The following is a 14,128-nucleotide window of genomic DNA, read 5'->3' as shown; positions in this document are numbered from 1 at the left end:
TAAGGATTGGACTTCCCTGGTGGCTCAGATAGTAAAGCGTCTGTCCACAATGCCGGAGACCTGGGTTTGATCCCTGGGTCGGGAAGATTCCCTGGAGAAGGAAATGGCAACCCACTCCAATACCCTTGCCTAGAAAATCCCATGGATGGAGGAGTCTGATGTCCATGGGGTCGCAAAGAGTCAGACACAACTGAGCGACTTCACTTTCATTTTGTAAGGATTAAACAGCAAGCTTGGAACAAAGTTTGGCATCTGATAAATGTAGCTCTTAACAGCATTCAGTTGATAATTCCTCTTACAAATCAGAAATCTACCCAATTTACTCTGAAGCCATCCATTCTAAAAACCTGGTACACACTATGATTTTTAAAATCAGTTTCATTTAGTCAGCAGAACATAAGTGCACAGTGATGCTCAAATATTGTTACTTTCATCATTTAATACCTCATATGAAGCAATGCAAAACAGGAGAAAGGAACTAGTGGCTCAATTTTAAAAACAGGAAAACTGTCAAATTTTAAAATTCTAAAGAGCCTAAAAGACTCCTGGGCAGCAGTATATTTAAATTAAAGAGAAAAAATATATGGGGGAGGAGGGGGGAAGAAGAGAGGAGAGGTTTTCTACAGATGAAAAAAAAGGGAACAGACAAAAAGCTGACCAAATTACTCTTTATTTCGATTAGTGTTTCTTGAGGTAAACATGAATAACACTGACTGGGCTCATATAGGATTTCCACTTTGAGAATCATTGGACTATGCTACTGTCAATTATGAACTGCCCAAGCCGAGAGTTGCCCTCCAAGGTGCAACAACAGCAAAGACAGAACTCAGGGTAACAATGCCGCAGCGGTTGCCCGCTGAGCACAGGGTGGGCACCCAGGGACGGGGGCCGCCAGGGGCTCCACCAGTAAAGTCTGTTTTGACGAGAGGAAAAAAAACCCTACTCAGGCCAGTCTCATTTTGAGTTGGTGGGGGTGGGGGTGGGGCGGGTAGTAGAAAGAGAGAGAGACACAGTGTATGTGTGCGCATGTGCTCAGTCTCTCAGTCGTGTCTGACTGTGCAACCCCATGGACTGTAGCCCACCAGGCTCCTCTATCCATGGGATTCTCCAGGCAGGAATACTGGAGTGGGTTGCCATGCCCTCCTCCAGGGGGATCGTTCCCACCCAGGGATGGAACCTGCATCTCTTATGTCTCCAGCACTGGCAGGAGGATTCTTTACCAGTAGCACCACCCGGGAGAGTGATCTTTAAACACTTTGCTAGTACTCCTGCAAAAACTTACTTTGAAAAATTAGGTATATCCTTACACTCAAACTTTACATAAGTCTAAATATTAAAAAAAAATTTAGAGCGTGTCATATAATATGTTTCAAATTTTTCATAAAAACCTTGACACTAAATATGAAGTTGCTTTAATTGATGGAAAATATCCATCATATACGTTTACGTTCAAACCTCTCAATCTTACCAGATGTACTTCCAGTTTACTAAACATCTGAATATTGTGCTGAACACAACAGGCTCACTTGTTCACTCTGAACTCGCAGAGGCATGGGCATCCAGGCCAGCCACAACATAAAAGTGCATTCTCCAAACGTCCAGTTCTTTGACACCCAAGAGGTGAGGGATTTTGTTTTTCTTAGCTTTGGGCTCATAAACCATAAAGTTCAGATGGGTGAGAGATGGCTATTTGGTTTACAAAATGGATGAAAGTCAACTGTGAAAGGAAACCTAGACTGCTGACGATTTTTAAGGCAGCCCGATTTTTATGGAGTTCATATAAGTTATGGAAAGGTCTGGAAATTCATTCCTTTAAAACCATACAGGGAATTATCTGGCACTTCAGTGGTTAGGACTCAGTGCTTTCAATGTCACAGCCCCAGGTTCAATCCCTGGTTGGAGAGCTAAGATCCTGCAAGCTGCATGGTGCGCCTGGAGAGCATGCCCAAACCATCATGCTAAATAAAATTAGTCAGTCACAACAAAACAATTATTATATGACTGCACTTACATGAGATTCCTAGAGCAGCTAAAAAATCAGACCCAGAAGGTAAAATGGTGGTCACTAGAGGCTGGGGGAGTGGGGAAAGAGGGAATTTTTGTTTAATGGGTATCTTCAGTTCAGGAAAAGAAAAAGTGCTGGAGATGAATGGTAGTGATAGTTGTACAACAATGTGAATGGACTTAAACGCCACTGAACGGCACACTTTAAAATGTCTAAAATGGTAAATTTCAGGTTACATGTGTCTTACCATTCCACCACCAATAAGAACAGACCTGGTACCCGCCAGGCACCACCAATATAGTCTTGTGTCCTCGGGGGTTTGCAGCCTCATTTTGGATTACAGGACAAATGGGGTTTTTAGATAATAAAAACTGGTCCTAGTCCTGGTTCCAAAATCCTTAAATGAGTCTTACCTGCTTTAATGTCACTCAGGGCAAAAAGGCCAACCCGGGTGTCTCCATTCACAGACCACTTCTGTGTTTCACAGTTAGGCTGGCAGCAATGATTCATGAATCGAGCATAGTTTCCTTTGGGGCCAGCATCAATAATCCGGTCCTAGAATTCCAAGAGATGCTGTTCAGCAGACCTCCACTATTACTGAGTAAAATTAGAGTATTTTAATAAGCTGGAGTTTCTATTTGTAAACTTTGACTTTTCCAGAATGTAGTGCCTAGACTAGCTCTAGTTATCACCACCACGGAATCCACTAAAAACGCAAAGTCTTTGGTGGCACTTCAGAGATACTAAAGCAGGAACTCTGAGGCCCAGCAATCTATGTAGTAACAGCCCTCTCGGTGTATCCTCTTCTGAACCCTGGCTATACATTAGTAATCACCTAAGATTTTAATAATGACATCCAGACCTCATCCCAAATGATCAGAGAACCTTGAGCTGAGGATCTCACAAACCATCAAAGTACAACTGGGTAAATACAAAGTTTCACACTAAGAAAAGTCTATTATAAAAGCTGGGGACAGGGCAAAACCTAACAGAACCCAATACTCACATACAAAGAGGAATCTCAGCATACACAGAAACAAAATGCATTAGGATGCCAGAATTAGAAATAAATCCCATAAGCAACAAGGTCCCACTATATACAGCATAGGAAACTATATTTAATATCTGGTGATAAATCATAATGGAAAAACATATGTATATGTATAACTGAATTACTTTGCTGTACAGAAATTAACACACCATTGTAAATCAACTACACTTCAATAAAATATTTTTAAAATAATAAATTTTAAAAAAGAAATATGAAACATGTTGGAAATGACATATGGAAAAAAATTAAAAATCCCAAATATAATTCTAGACACTAGTGGAACACAGCTCATCAGAAATTTCAATAATTGGAGAGCTGACTTGGGTTTGTAAGATTGAGTTCTATAGTCAATTTTTATGACTTTCTCAATGTACTAACTAAATATTAACAAGTCAGTGTTTCAATCTGTAAAATAAACAGTAAAATAATTATTATTTATTTTTCTGGCTTCAAGTTTTAATCTTATAGGAAAAACACTAAAAGAAATCATCCCAAACTTATGTTGGACAGTTGAAAAGCAGCTTTAGTGCCTTTTGCTCATGGATATACAGCTAGAAATGAGTAACCTTATCCAACTCCAGGACCCTGAGCAAGCAATTCCTATGAACATGGGGGAAAGACACTGTTTTATGCAGTAAAACCCTTTTTAGGCATGTATGACATGCCTACACAGAATAGCTGGGACAACACTAATTAAAAACAAGCTTATAACAGCGGAAATAGCACTTTCCATTACTTACTTTGTCTAGAGTTAGCATATAAAAATTAGTGATATCATGTTCTTGGGCATAACGGATTCGAGCTCTGCACTCTTCTTCATCTATTAGCTCACCCACATATTCATTCACAAATTCACCCTGGAACGAGAAATGACTTAAATGGCAAAAAGTGCCAACAGTGTTCATAGGTATACCTTATTTTTAAAAAATTAAAGAAAGTAATAGATTCACAAAAGCTTCCCTGGTAGCTTAGACAGTAAAGTGTCTGCCTGCAATGCAGGAGACCTGGGTTCAATCCCTGGGTTGGGAAGATCCCCTGGAGACGGAAATGGCAATCCACTCCGGTACCCCTGCCTGGAAAGTTCCATGGACGGAGGAGCCTGGTAGGCTACAGTCCATGGAATCGCAAAGAGTCAGACATGACTGAGTGACTTCACTCTGTACTTTTGTACTTAACAAAGGTTGTGGCTCAGATGGCAAAGAATCTGCGTGCAATGCAGGAGACCCAGGTTTGATCCCCAGATCAGGAAGATCCCCTGGAGAAGGGAATGGCTACTCCAATAGTCTTGCCTAGAGAATTCCATGGACAGAGGAGCCTGGGGGGGCTATAGAGTCAGACAGGACTAAGCGACTAACACATTCACTTCACTTATTCAAGATAAAACATAAATATGATGCTTCAACTATTAAACAGTAAGAATGATCTCCCCACTCGTACCACAGCCAGCAGCAGAAAACTTGGAATTCACCTTAAGATCAAAATGGATGTTAAATAAACTAAAGCTCCACTATAATGGTTTATCCCTTTACCTATCTAAGAACCTAAAAGTCAATTTTCCTAAACTATATTCTTTTTTCATGGAACATGCCCTGCCTACTGCCCATCCACATTTCACACCACTGTCCTAATTATTCAGTATACTACTGTCATACTGGTTTTCTTATGTGTTGTCCCCTCTACCCAAAATGCTAAAATGTTCCACCAGCTTAAGCCAACAACTATTTATCTTTCAAGTCTCAATTTAAAATATTCTCAGAGATAAGCTAGCTTCAGGCCCTTTGTCACATGCCTACAGAACCCTTTATGCTTCCACAGTGAGTGATTACTTGTTCAATATCTCTCTCCATCTAGAAAGTAAACTTTAGGAAAGTATGGAACATGTCTTTCTTACTGAACACTGCATCACACAGCAACATGCCTGGCACAAAGGAGATATACAATAGTTACTCAGCAAATGACTAAAGGAGACCAACCAAGTCATATTCACCTCCTTTCCTAGAAATAAACTTCAATAAAATTCTTCAGAAAATATAACCAGAGTAAGACTTATTACATTCAAATGTCAAATATGATTTATTCCACTCAGAGACTGTATGCTGCTGCTAAGTCACTTCAGTCATGTCGGACTCTGTGCAACCCCATAGACGGCAGCCCACCAGGCTCCCCCGTCCCTGGGATTATCCAGGCAAGAACAGTGGAGTGGGTTGCCAATTCCTTCTCCAATGTATGAAAGTGAAAAGTGAAAGTGAAGTCTCTCAGTCGTGTCCGACCCTCAGCGACCCCATGGACTGCAGCCCTCCAGCTCATCTGTCCATGGAATTTTCCAGGCAAGAGTACTAGAGTGGGGTGCCATTGCCTTCTCCCAGAGACTGTATAATACTATCTATTTATCAGAAATTTGTAGGTCCTTCTAAGTTTCAAGTTGAAGATGTTACTGCATTTTCATTAGAGAAGACCTAATCCTCTTTTCCTTCATGTTCTATGAACCCAAACCTATTTTTATCTAAGTAAAAATAAACTTTATTTCATTAGTTGATGATTAACATCTGTATCACACTCTTTCTATTCTCTCTAACTACAAGTTACAGGATTTCCACAAATGAGTGGACAAAACCATAGTATCTCTATGAATTTCCCTCATTTTTTTCATCCTCATACATAATGAACATGATCAGTAAGTGAACATCATATAGAAAAGAGACCATATAGTCTACAAGTCGGAGAAGGCAATGGCACCCCACTCCAGTACTCTTGCCTGGAAAATCCCATGGATGTGGGAGCCTGGTAGGCTCCAGGGTCGCTAAGAGTCAGGCATAACTGAGCGACTTCACTTTCACTTTTCACTTTTATGCAGTAGAGAAGGAAATGGCAACCCACTCCAGTGTTCTTGCCTGGAGAATCCCAGGGACGGGGGAGCCTGGTGGGCTGCCGTCTATGGGGTCGCACAGAGTCGGACACGACTGAAGCGACTTAGCAGCAGCAGCAGCAGTCTACAAGTCTCTCAATTTTTGAAGGATATGGCAAGATATTATAATAAGGCTAATCCTTACACTTTAATATTAATCAGAAGAATTACTTGTATTAAGCAATTGCAAAGAAGGAAAAAAAAACTGAAGATTAAGTTTCCTCACCTTTTTAATATCTGTTTTTGTTCGGAGACCCCAGCCCCTCTGTAATGTGCGAAAAATTTCCACCTCTGGGTACTGGCGCTTGGTAAAGCACTGGTTCTGGCAGCGACCTCCAGCAGGGCACACGGTAGGGTGGCACTCATACAACAGCATGCGGTTGATGCACTCAGAGTCTATGCCGCAGGGGTTCTCATCCGTGGCTTTACAGTTGCAACGGGGGATCTCAGACAAGTCTGCAGTGAAGATCTGTACCCTGCCAATAGGACGGTTCACCTGGAGAAGAAACACATACTACAGTACATCAGGCAAGTCAACTAAGGACAGTTCAGCGCCTGTGAAAGGCAGATTTCTTTAAAGTTGAACATCACATTTTACATGATTTTGAATTATCAAGATTTGGCAGGATTATTCATAACATCTAAAATATGGCAACAACGCAAGTGTCCACCAGTACATGAATAGATAAGCAAAATGTGGTAAAAATAATGGAGTATTATTCAGCTTAAAAATGAAGGAAATTTGACACACAATACGCAACATGGATAAACCTGGAGGACATTATGTTAAACGAAATAAGTTAGTCAAAACAAACAAATACTTATACCACATAGATACAAAGAGATAATGGCAATAGTTATACACATGAATGCATTTAATGCCACTGAAATGTATAGTTAAATATGGTTAAGATAAAAAAAAACCTATGTATCTATATTTTTACAATTAAAAAGGTGAAGGAAATAAAAATCTAGGCAGTTTGATATAAAAATAAAGCCTCACTCAATACATAAAATATAAATACCACAAATAGAAAAAAAAAAAAAAATCATCTCTGGGCTACCCCAGTGGCCCAGTGGATCAGAATCTGCCTTCCAATGCAGGAGACATGGGTCTGATCCCCGATGTGGAAAGATCCCACATGCCACAGAGCAAGTAAGTCCACGCACCACAACTATTAAGGCTGTGCTCTAGAGCTGGGAGCCACAATTACTGAGCCCACGTGCCACAACTATAGAAACCTACACAGCCTACAGCCCACGCTCCAAAACAAGAGAAGCCACCGCAGTGAGAAGCCCTTACGTTGAAAGGAGAGTAGCCCCTGCTTGTCCCAACTAGAGAAAGCCCATGCATAATGAAGACAGAGAAAAGCCTGCATAGCAACGAAGACCCAGCACAGTCTAAATAAACATTTAAAAATAAATCATTTCTAAAAAATTCATAATTTCCAGCCTGGGTTTCCCTGGTAGCTCAGTGGCAAAGAAACCAATTGCCAATTCTGGAGACAAGAGTTCCATCCTTGGGTCGGGGAAGATCGCATAGAGAAGGAAATGGTAATCCACTCCAGTATTCTTGCCAGGAAAATCCATGGAGAGAGGAGCCTGGCAGGCTACAGTCCATGGGATCACAAAACAGTCGGACACAACTGAGCAACTAAACAAGCGAAGTCAATTGTAAATTTGAGTTTCCGCTACTGCCACATGGTGGCGCCACATTAGCTTCTATATTAAAAAAAAAAAATTCACCTTTCTCAAGTGGTAAATCTTTAACATGAAAAGGTCTCTGAGTAATTGAGTTACAATATATGAAGATATATTTTAAAATTGACTATCACAACTTGAAATCTTTTTAATAGACTACAACAATGTCACCTAAGCATTCATTTTTAGTGGTGCTAGTCCTGAATATCCAATGTGGTAGAACAGAGGCCAATTGCTATGATACTGAAGCCATTACTTACTAACAACAGTGTCGGAAAAAAGTAGACATTCCACAATACAGAGAGACTTATGCACTATAAGAATGAGTCCTGGGGACCTCCCTGGTGGTCCAGTGGGAGACTCAATGCTTCCAATGCAGCGGTCGGTGGTTCAATCCCTGGTAGGGGAACTCAGACCCTATGTGTCCAGCTACATAGCCAGGGGTGGGGGATTGGGAGTCTGGGATTAGCAGATGCAAACTATTATATATAGGATGGATAAACAACAAGGTTCTACTACATAGCACAGGGAACAATACTCAATACCCTGTGATAAACCATAATGAAAATCCATGTTTTATATATATAAAACTGATTCATTTTGCTATAGGCAGAAATTAACACAACACTGTAAATCAACTATACTTCAATAAAATTAAAGGAACGAGTTTCCTCTACTTGATATTATCTAAATGGGAACAGTCAAATCACGAGTCTTCAAAAACCTATCCTATACATAAAATTTGATTGTCCAGGAATTGCATTATTTGGTGAGTCAATTTTTACTTGCAAGACCTAAATTCCAAGACTGTTGTGGGGAATAATCTACAATCTGTGTGTAAAAATATACTGTCTTCAAATGTTCTCCAGAACAACTTAAAATGACAGTAAGTCTCACTGCCAGATCTCTTCCCAGCTTCTTCAAAATACTGGTAAATGCTTGACAATGGAGGAGCACTCTCACCACATGCCACTGCAAACCACAGACCTACTAAGGCATACTCCAAGGCGGCAGACCAGGGCTGAGCTCAATCACCTGGTCCCACATAGGGCCATCTGAATATTCACCTTGATTCAAGGTTATCTTTACCTGACACTCCCCATCCAAAATAGTTGCATTCTACTCCTTTTTTCTACATAAAGGTATGTTTCAATCATTCTTCCTTGACATCTGATCTAAACTGATATTAATCTCAAATAAGTTTCTTGCCTAACATAATATAAAGCAAGACAAAACCCCACACATGGTTAAGTAAGAACAACATAGATATATATTTGTAGCATTTACACTCACTCTGGGCTGGGGATTGACAAACCTTTTCTGTAAAGGGTCAGACAGTAAATATTTTATGTCTTCAGGACATAGATCTCTGGTGCATGTTGCTCAACTGTCACTGTAGCTCCGAAGAAGGAGCAGACCACATGTATATGAACAAGCATGGCTGGGTGCCAATGAAGCTTTAATTATGGACACTACTATTTGAATTTCATAAAATCTTCATGTGTTAGAAAAAACTCTTTGGAAAAAAAAAGTTCTTCTGGACCATGCATGGTAGGCCAGAGTTGGGACTATAATTTACCAACCCCTGGTTTAATCTTTTCCCTGGAAATACATCTTTGTTTTAAAGATGGAGAAAGAAGGTGGTGTCTAAATTTTATGATTAGATCACACAGGACATTAGTTGGTCTCTCAATACTCAGGTTCAATATGGTTGACAAGCTACCCTGAAGTGCCTAACTTCTGTTATATGTGACATCTATGACTGTGGAAACAGGAATTACTTTCCCTTTTATTGAGGATGAACTACAATTCAGTGTTGTGTTTCCATGAACAATTAACTCCATTTAACTCTCAGTCTTTGCAATTTTAAGTTTTCTTTTTTCTTTTCCAATAGTTTTAACTATTTGTAAGGACTGATATTTTAACTCATTCTATATTGCATACTACCAGGCAGATCCATTATGCTCTTTTATAAATTTAAGCTTCATTATGGAGTTTCAGTGTTCTAAACACTAAATGTTTAGTGTTTCCTTTTCCTGTATCTCATAATTCTTTACTATTTCATCACCCCATTTTGTTACTCAATGATTCCCAACTATTCTAAAAAAGACAAAAATAAGTGGAAGAACGACAGAATCGTAAAGGCTTGATGGGACAGTGAAACAGGCACAGTTTAGTTTCTGCACGGCATTACTCAAAGTACTATAATATCTTTCCAGAAAGCAGAGAAGACAGGAGATAATATCAGTATACCTTTAGTGGGATTGTTCGACTTAGCAAGTAAAAATCTAGGACATACAACTGAATTTGAACTTCAGATAAATAACAAAATAGTTTAAGAATGTCCCACAGACATTAAACACTTAAACACACTAGATTCTAAAAATGGTGGTGAAATTGATCTCTAAGTGAAAACCTCAGACTTCAGAAACTCAAAAAAAAAAAAAAATCAATGAGTACACAACTAATTCATTACCAATGACAAAAATAAATATATATAGTTGTCTTATCCAGGAATGACAAACATTTCACAATAAGAACTTGGGCAATTTCATTTTGTTAATAGAGCTTACAGTATTCTTTCATGTGGTCTGATATTTGAGCACCAAAACTAACTTGATTAAAAGGTTTTCAAAAGATGTTTTAGTACTTAGTAAATTAAATTCTTCACTGGGCTTCCCTGGTAGCTCAGATGATAAAGCGTCTGCCTACAATGCAGGAGACCCGGGTTCGATCCCTGGGTCGGGAAGATCCCTTGGAGAAGGAAATGGCACCCCACTCCAGTATTCTTGCCTGGAACATCCCATGGACAGAGGAACCTGGTAGGCTACAGTCCATGGGGTCGCAAAGAGTCGGACACGACTGAGCGACTTCACTTCACTTCAAATACTTCACTAAGATTTCTAATACGTTTGTTCCTCACTATTCCTTTATTTTTACCTCTGTAAATTCTTCATAAAAATGACTGAACAATTACAAATACACAAGGTCTACCAGACCCAGATGATAAATGACAATGACTCTTTTACCAAGTAGACTAGCATACCTAAGTACACTTAACATGAATTCTTGTGACTTTGGGAATTCTAGTCAGACTAGTCACCTAAAATATCTTTAGTATCAGCTACTACCAGAAGAAATTATCATGTGTATTATTCGCACTATCTCAGGGCCGTTTATCATTTTTTATCATGGCTCTTTGGTGCCTGCCATTCAAACCGCAAGATGTTGACTGTGAACAGAATCTATTCCATTCACTTTATGAAGACTTTCCAAAGCAACAATAAAACAGTATCATCAGACAGTTGATTTTATAAAATATCAATACAAACAATGTCCTAAAAATGGTCCTCTGGCACTTTGTTCTTGTATTCCTTTAAGCTCATGCCTCTACCTAAAAGCAACTGTGTTTGTGCTTCCAGTTCTCACCATGAACAGAGTGGGAAGGGGGCAACCTATCACATGGTCGCTCCTGAAGTCTGTTCTCACCTTTATATGTTTGTAAGGTGGTGGCTTCTTGTCATTCTTTCGATCTTCCTGCAGCTGTCTTAGCTCTTTTTGGGCCTTCAACTCCTCAAACCTTGCTGCAGCTTCCTGAAGAGCTAAGAAAACACAACACAGTCACTTTCTCTCTGGGTAGAGTGATTTTGCCTTTTCTCCATTATAAGTTGGAGAAAATTCATGTTTTAGACAAAAATCTAAGACATACATACAATTTCTATTTTCAAGTAAGTCACAGTCCCCAGGGTATTCATATATGGCATTAAAATAAAACATAACACATTACTCAATGGCCCTATATGGACTACCAGTTTCAAAGGAAAATTTAAAACAAAACAAAAACATAGTTAAATAATCTGAAAAAGCTCACATATAATATCTCCTAACAACAACCAGTCTGCATCCACTCAGCAATGTCACTGCCTAGAACCCCAATTCTTTTCCTCAGACCCCAATTTTCTGCTTCCACAAATTACGTGCCTCATAGGTGTCCAGAAAATATAGTGTGTTCCTTTGGAAGAAATGAAACTTGAAGTTTTCTTTTTCTTCCTATCTATTCTCTGGAACACCTAGCCTACTCTTCTTCTAAAACTCATTCTGTAAGTATCAGTGGTTATCCCAATACAGCTTCCTAGGTGGCATCAGTGGTAAAGAACCCGCCTGGCAATGCAGGAGACAGAAGAGACTTGGGTTTGATCCCTGAGTAGTAAAGATCCCCTGGAGGAGGGCATGGCAACCCATTCCAGGATTCTTGGCTGGAGAATGCCATAGACAGAGGAGCCTGACAGGCTGCAGTCCATGGGGCCACAATGAGTCAGACACAACTGAGTGACTAACACACACACACACACACCAACCCTAACACAAAGACAGATCTTCACAGCTCATCTTCATTCCAGTCCTGTACTTTCATATGTTTAAAAGACTGGAGTATCTGAAAAGTCCAACAAAAACCCTAAGAATCTCATTCTTCTCCACTTAAAATTTTAATTAATCACTCTTGATTCAGGTTAAAAACTCTGAAAAGAATTCCAAAATTTCCCAGTTTCTTCTGTTGCTCTCGCCATGATCTGTCAAAACAATAAAGAATATCTTCCCTCTGATTCACCCCTTCTTTCTCCATTTCCTCATTACCATCCAGCAGTTTATGTTGCCTGCAGTTGTTTCCTCCTTCCTTTATCCTATTATTTGGCATGTGCTACCTAGCTGATCTACTTACTGTCTAAATAATCTGAAAAAGCTAAATACCCATCATCCTCTCCACCCCACGGACTAGTCCCTGTGACAGTCACATCATCTCTGCTTCAAACTACTAAAACAGCTATCTCATCGACATTTCTGGCTATATAGCCTCTCACTTTCCATGGTCCTGAAATTCTACTCAGACTGAGACTTATAAAAATCTGTTCTGACCATGTAACTAAACTACCTTATCAGTAAACAGTGGTACTCGCCCAACCCTACGCTTAAACTCTACCAAATACTTAGAGATCACTAACTCATCATGTTAGACTCAAGGTGCACTTTTACATACGCTGTCTTCTTGTTACATTTTAATGTAACTTTTTCATAGTCAGTGTAGTGGTTAAGAGTGTGGATTCTGAGGTCCAACTGCTAGAGTATGAAATCTTCCCATATCACTTACTGGCACAGGGACTTTGGGCAACAAATTAAACTTCCTTTTGGCCATGCCATGTAGCTCGTAGGATCTTGGTTCCCTGACCAGATACTGAACCTGGCCCCTCAGCAGTGAAAACACATTGTCCTAATCACCAGAGAATTTTCCCAATTTAACTTTTATGTGCCTCAGTTTCCTCATTAGAAGATAAAGATAATAGCATCTAACTTATAGGGTTGCCTCAAAGATTTAAAGTGGGAAAACAAACTTTGAATAGGGACTGGCAAACAAAAAATGGTAATTATCTTGAAAGCATCACTTAAGAAAGAAGTCATCCACGACTTCCATACTGTCATCCTCAGCACTGTTTTGCATGCTCTTGGTTGGCTCCCACAGCATAGCATGCACATTTCTGCCACAACACTCTCAAAGAACGACCATTTGACTGTGTCCTCCCACAAAACCTTGTGTTCCTTAAAGGCAGAGGCATCCAGCCAGCCGAAGTTCAAGGCATAGAGAGCAGAATCACAGAGCTTCAGCAGGCTCAGATTTGCAATATTTCCTACACTCCAACTTCAGCCCTAGCCTTGATGGTGGCCAGCTCTACACAGGCAAAGATGTTGGTCACTTGGTCCTTGACCACCTGAGAGTCTAAGGCTCAAGACCAAAACTCCTGTAGTATTAGTACTGACAGCCCATATCTGCACAGAAAGCACATTCCAACAGGTAAATGAGGACCCTTGAAATAACAGGAGGCAAACAAAACTTCTGTCAAACTTGTTCCTTATGTACATCATCTTCATTCCCCATCTAAGAAGTTCTACCTGCTTGGAATCTCTTCACCTCATTATGTAGACAAAATATTACACATCACTGTCCAAACATATTCAAATAATAAGAGATACCTGTATTGCCTTTTAAAGGACAGCTAAAGGAAGAAGCTAATTATCATCGATGGGATACCAACTATATGTGTTGCAGGCTGATTTTTATATTATCTCACTGAATTCTCAAAGCAACTCTTACTCATTACATAGGGAGAGATATCGCTGTCAGACCCTCCTGGCCTCAAAAAAGCCTCTTCCCCTTCACTGCTAGGCCAGCTTAAAAAAAAACTCTTGATTTAGAAAATGTATGTGCTTTCACTATCTTACATTGTTCTAAAATTTTGGTTGAATTTCATTTCTTCTTAACAACAACAACAAAAAAAACAACTCTCCTTGGAACAAATGTAGCTCTGCTAGAGATTCTGGTCCTTGCCAAGCAAACTGAAGTATTTATTCTATAAAACAGTTCCAAAACTCCAGTACTTACTTGATGGGATGCTGATAAAACAGGATTGATAAG

The 14,128-nt window shown here is 39.7% G+C and overlaps 1 protein-coding gene across 11 annotated transcripts in view; it reads right to left on the bottom strand.

Moving 5' to 3' along the window:
* NSD1 (nuclear receptor binding SET domain protein 1) overlaps positions 1-14,128 on the bottom strand; it is a 153,508-nt gene that overhangs the window by 12,133 nt on the left and 127,247 nt on the right. For all 11 annotated transcript variants that reach the window (XM_059888707.1, XM_024995067.2, XM_024995070.2 and 8 more), the window contains 4 exons: positions 11,152-11,264; positions 6,188-6,457; positions 3,797-3,913; positions 2,419-2,560 (listed from right to left, as the gene is read on the bottom strand). In XM_059888707.1, coding sequence (XP_059744690.1) covers positions 2,419-2,560; positions 3,797-3,913; positions 6,188-6,457; positions 11,152-11,264 — 642 coding nt within the window. The remainder of the gene's footprint in view (positions 1-2,418; positions 2,561-3,796; positions 3,914-6,187; positions 6,458-11,151; positions 11,265-14,128) is intronic.

This window comes from Bos taurus, chromosome 7, assembly GCF_002263795.3.
Source record: "Bos taurus isolate L1 Dominette 01449 registration number 42190680 breed Hereford chromosome 7, ARS-UCD2.0, whole genome shotgun sequence".
Classification (NCBI taxonomy): domain Eukaryota; kingdom Metazoa; phylum Chordata; class Mammalia; order Artiodactyla; family Bovidae; genus Bos; species Bos taurus.
The sequence above is the reverse complement of the archived record's forward strand: the minus strand, read 5'-3'. Positions and strand labels throughout refer to the sequence as shown.